Source organism: Pundamilia nyererei, unplaced genomic scaffold, assembly GCF_000239375.1.
Source record: "Pundamilia nyererei isolate P.nyererei 1_Seehausen unplaced genomic scaffold, PunNye1.0 scaffold01219, whole genome shotgun sequence".
NCBI classification, from domain to species: domain Eukaryota; kingdom Metazoa; phylum Chordata; class Actinopteri; order Cichliformes; family Cichlidae; genus Pundamilia; species Pundamilia nyererei.
The window spans coordinates 10,908-12,325 of NW_005188620.1; the positions used below are offsets into that span (position 1 = coordinate 10,908).

The 1,418-nt window shown below is 52.6% G+C and overlaps 1 protein-coding gene across 2 annotated transcripts in view; it reads left to right on the plus strand.

The window, feature by feature from the left end:
• The window catches only part of LOC102195493 (high mobility group protein B2-like), an 8,483-nt gene extending 7,071 nt beyond the window's left edge, over window positions 1–1,412 (plus strand). For both annotated transcript variants that reach the window (XM_013908110.1, XM_005755328.2), the window contains exons 3-4: window positions 859–1,010; window positions 1,196–1,412. In XM_013908110.1, the coding sequence (XP_013763564.1) occupies window positions 859–1,010; window positions 1,196–1,400 (357 nt within the window). In that variant the 3' untranslated portion in view covers window positions 1,401–1,412. The remainder of the gene's footprint in view (window positions 1–858; window positions 1,011–1,195) is intronic.
• The last annotated feature ends 6 nt before the right edge of the window (window positions 1,413–1,418 follow it).

Sequence of the window (1,418 nt, forward strand, 5' to 3'; positions counted from 1 at the left end):
TGGATCAGTTAAAGTCATGAGTCACAGTCACACAGTTACAGCCTCTCACCCAACAGATAACCATGAGCTCTCCTCTGACAAACCCTGACTCCACCCGAGCCTCCATCCTCAGGACCGTTTGCTCAGGGCCCAGAGGTTTGGGACAGAACAACATCTGGATGCATGTGTGAAACGTGCAGTTGTGAGCATCAGTCAGCACGGTCAGTGTGAGCTGAGATCACATGTTCTTCACTGGATGAAGGAGCTCAGAGGAGCTCAGGGCCTCACGGAGGGCTGAGGAGGTCTGCGAGCAGCTAACAGTACTGTGTGTGTGTGTGTGTACTGTCAGCTGTAAACTGTCAGGGACAGGAAACAGTTCAACCCTTAATGTAAGAGACCGGCTCCACAGAACAACATGATCACTTCCTGTGTGCTGGACTCGTACATCATGTGAGCACTTTAGTTGAACACATCTGGTCAGGTTTGAGGAGCTCACGCTCTCCTCTGTGTGCAGGTCACATGACTGCATTATTCCCATGTTTCATTCCAGTGTAGACAAAGCTCTGAGACAGGGACTGATAACAGCTGTAACATCTGCAGCACAGATCCACTGCAGGGAGTCGCTGATCAGTGCTCCACTGCAGCTCAGGTCAAACCCTGAGACAGATGTGTGCAGCTGTGGTTGAAGCAGACAGGTGCAGCTGCTCTTACCTGCTGATGGAAGCATCTGGATTCCAGCTGTGTTCAACTGGTCCCAGCAGGAAAACTGGTCCTCGCCCTGAATCGATTCTGTATTATTCTGCATTGTTTTCTGTAAGTGTGACCCCGGGAGTTCAAAGGTCAGAGGTCACACACTGACTGTCTGCTCTCTGCCTCCAGGCTCTGTCTCCCAGTGATAAGAAGTGTTTCGAGGACATGGCCAAAGCCGATAAGGTGCGCTACAACCGTGAGATGAAAGACTACGTCCCCCCCAAAGGCTTCGGAAAGAGGGGCCGCAAGAGGAAAGACCCCAACGCCCCCAAAAGACCCCCGTAAGACCCCAAACACACTCTGAAGGTCCAGGTAGCACCTGACACACCTCATGTACTGATGTAAGAGCCCAAACACACTGAGTGTGTGGTTTGAGAGTGCCAGCAGGGGGCAGCACAGGGCTGCTCATGTTTGAGTTCAAACACAGAGGCAGATCCTGGATCAGCTCTAGCCTGTCTGTCTGCAGGTCTGCGTTCTTCGTGTTCTGCAGCGAGTACCGTCCCAGTGTGAAGCAGCAGTATCCTGGGCTGTCTATAGGAGACTGTGCCAAGAAGCTGGGAGAGATGTGGAGCAAGCTGTCGCAGTCTGAGAAGCTGCCGTACGAGGAGAAGGCCCAGAAGCTACGAGAGAAATACGACCGGGTGAGGCTCAGTCACACAGACAGAGGGTAGAAACCAGTCACAGTGTGT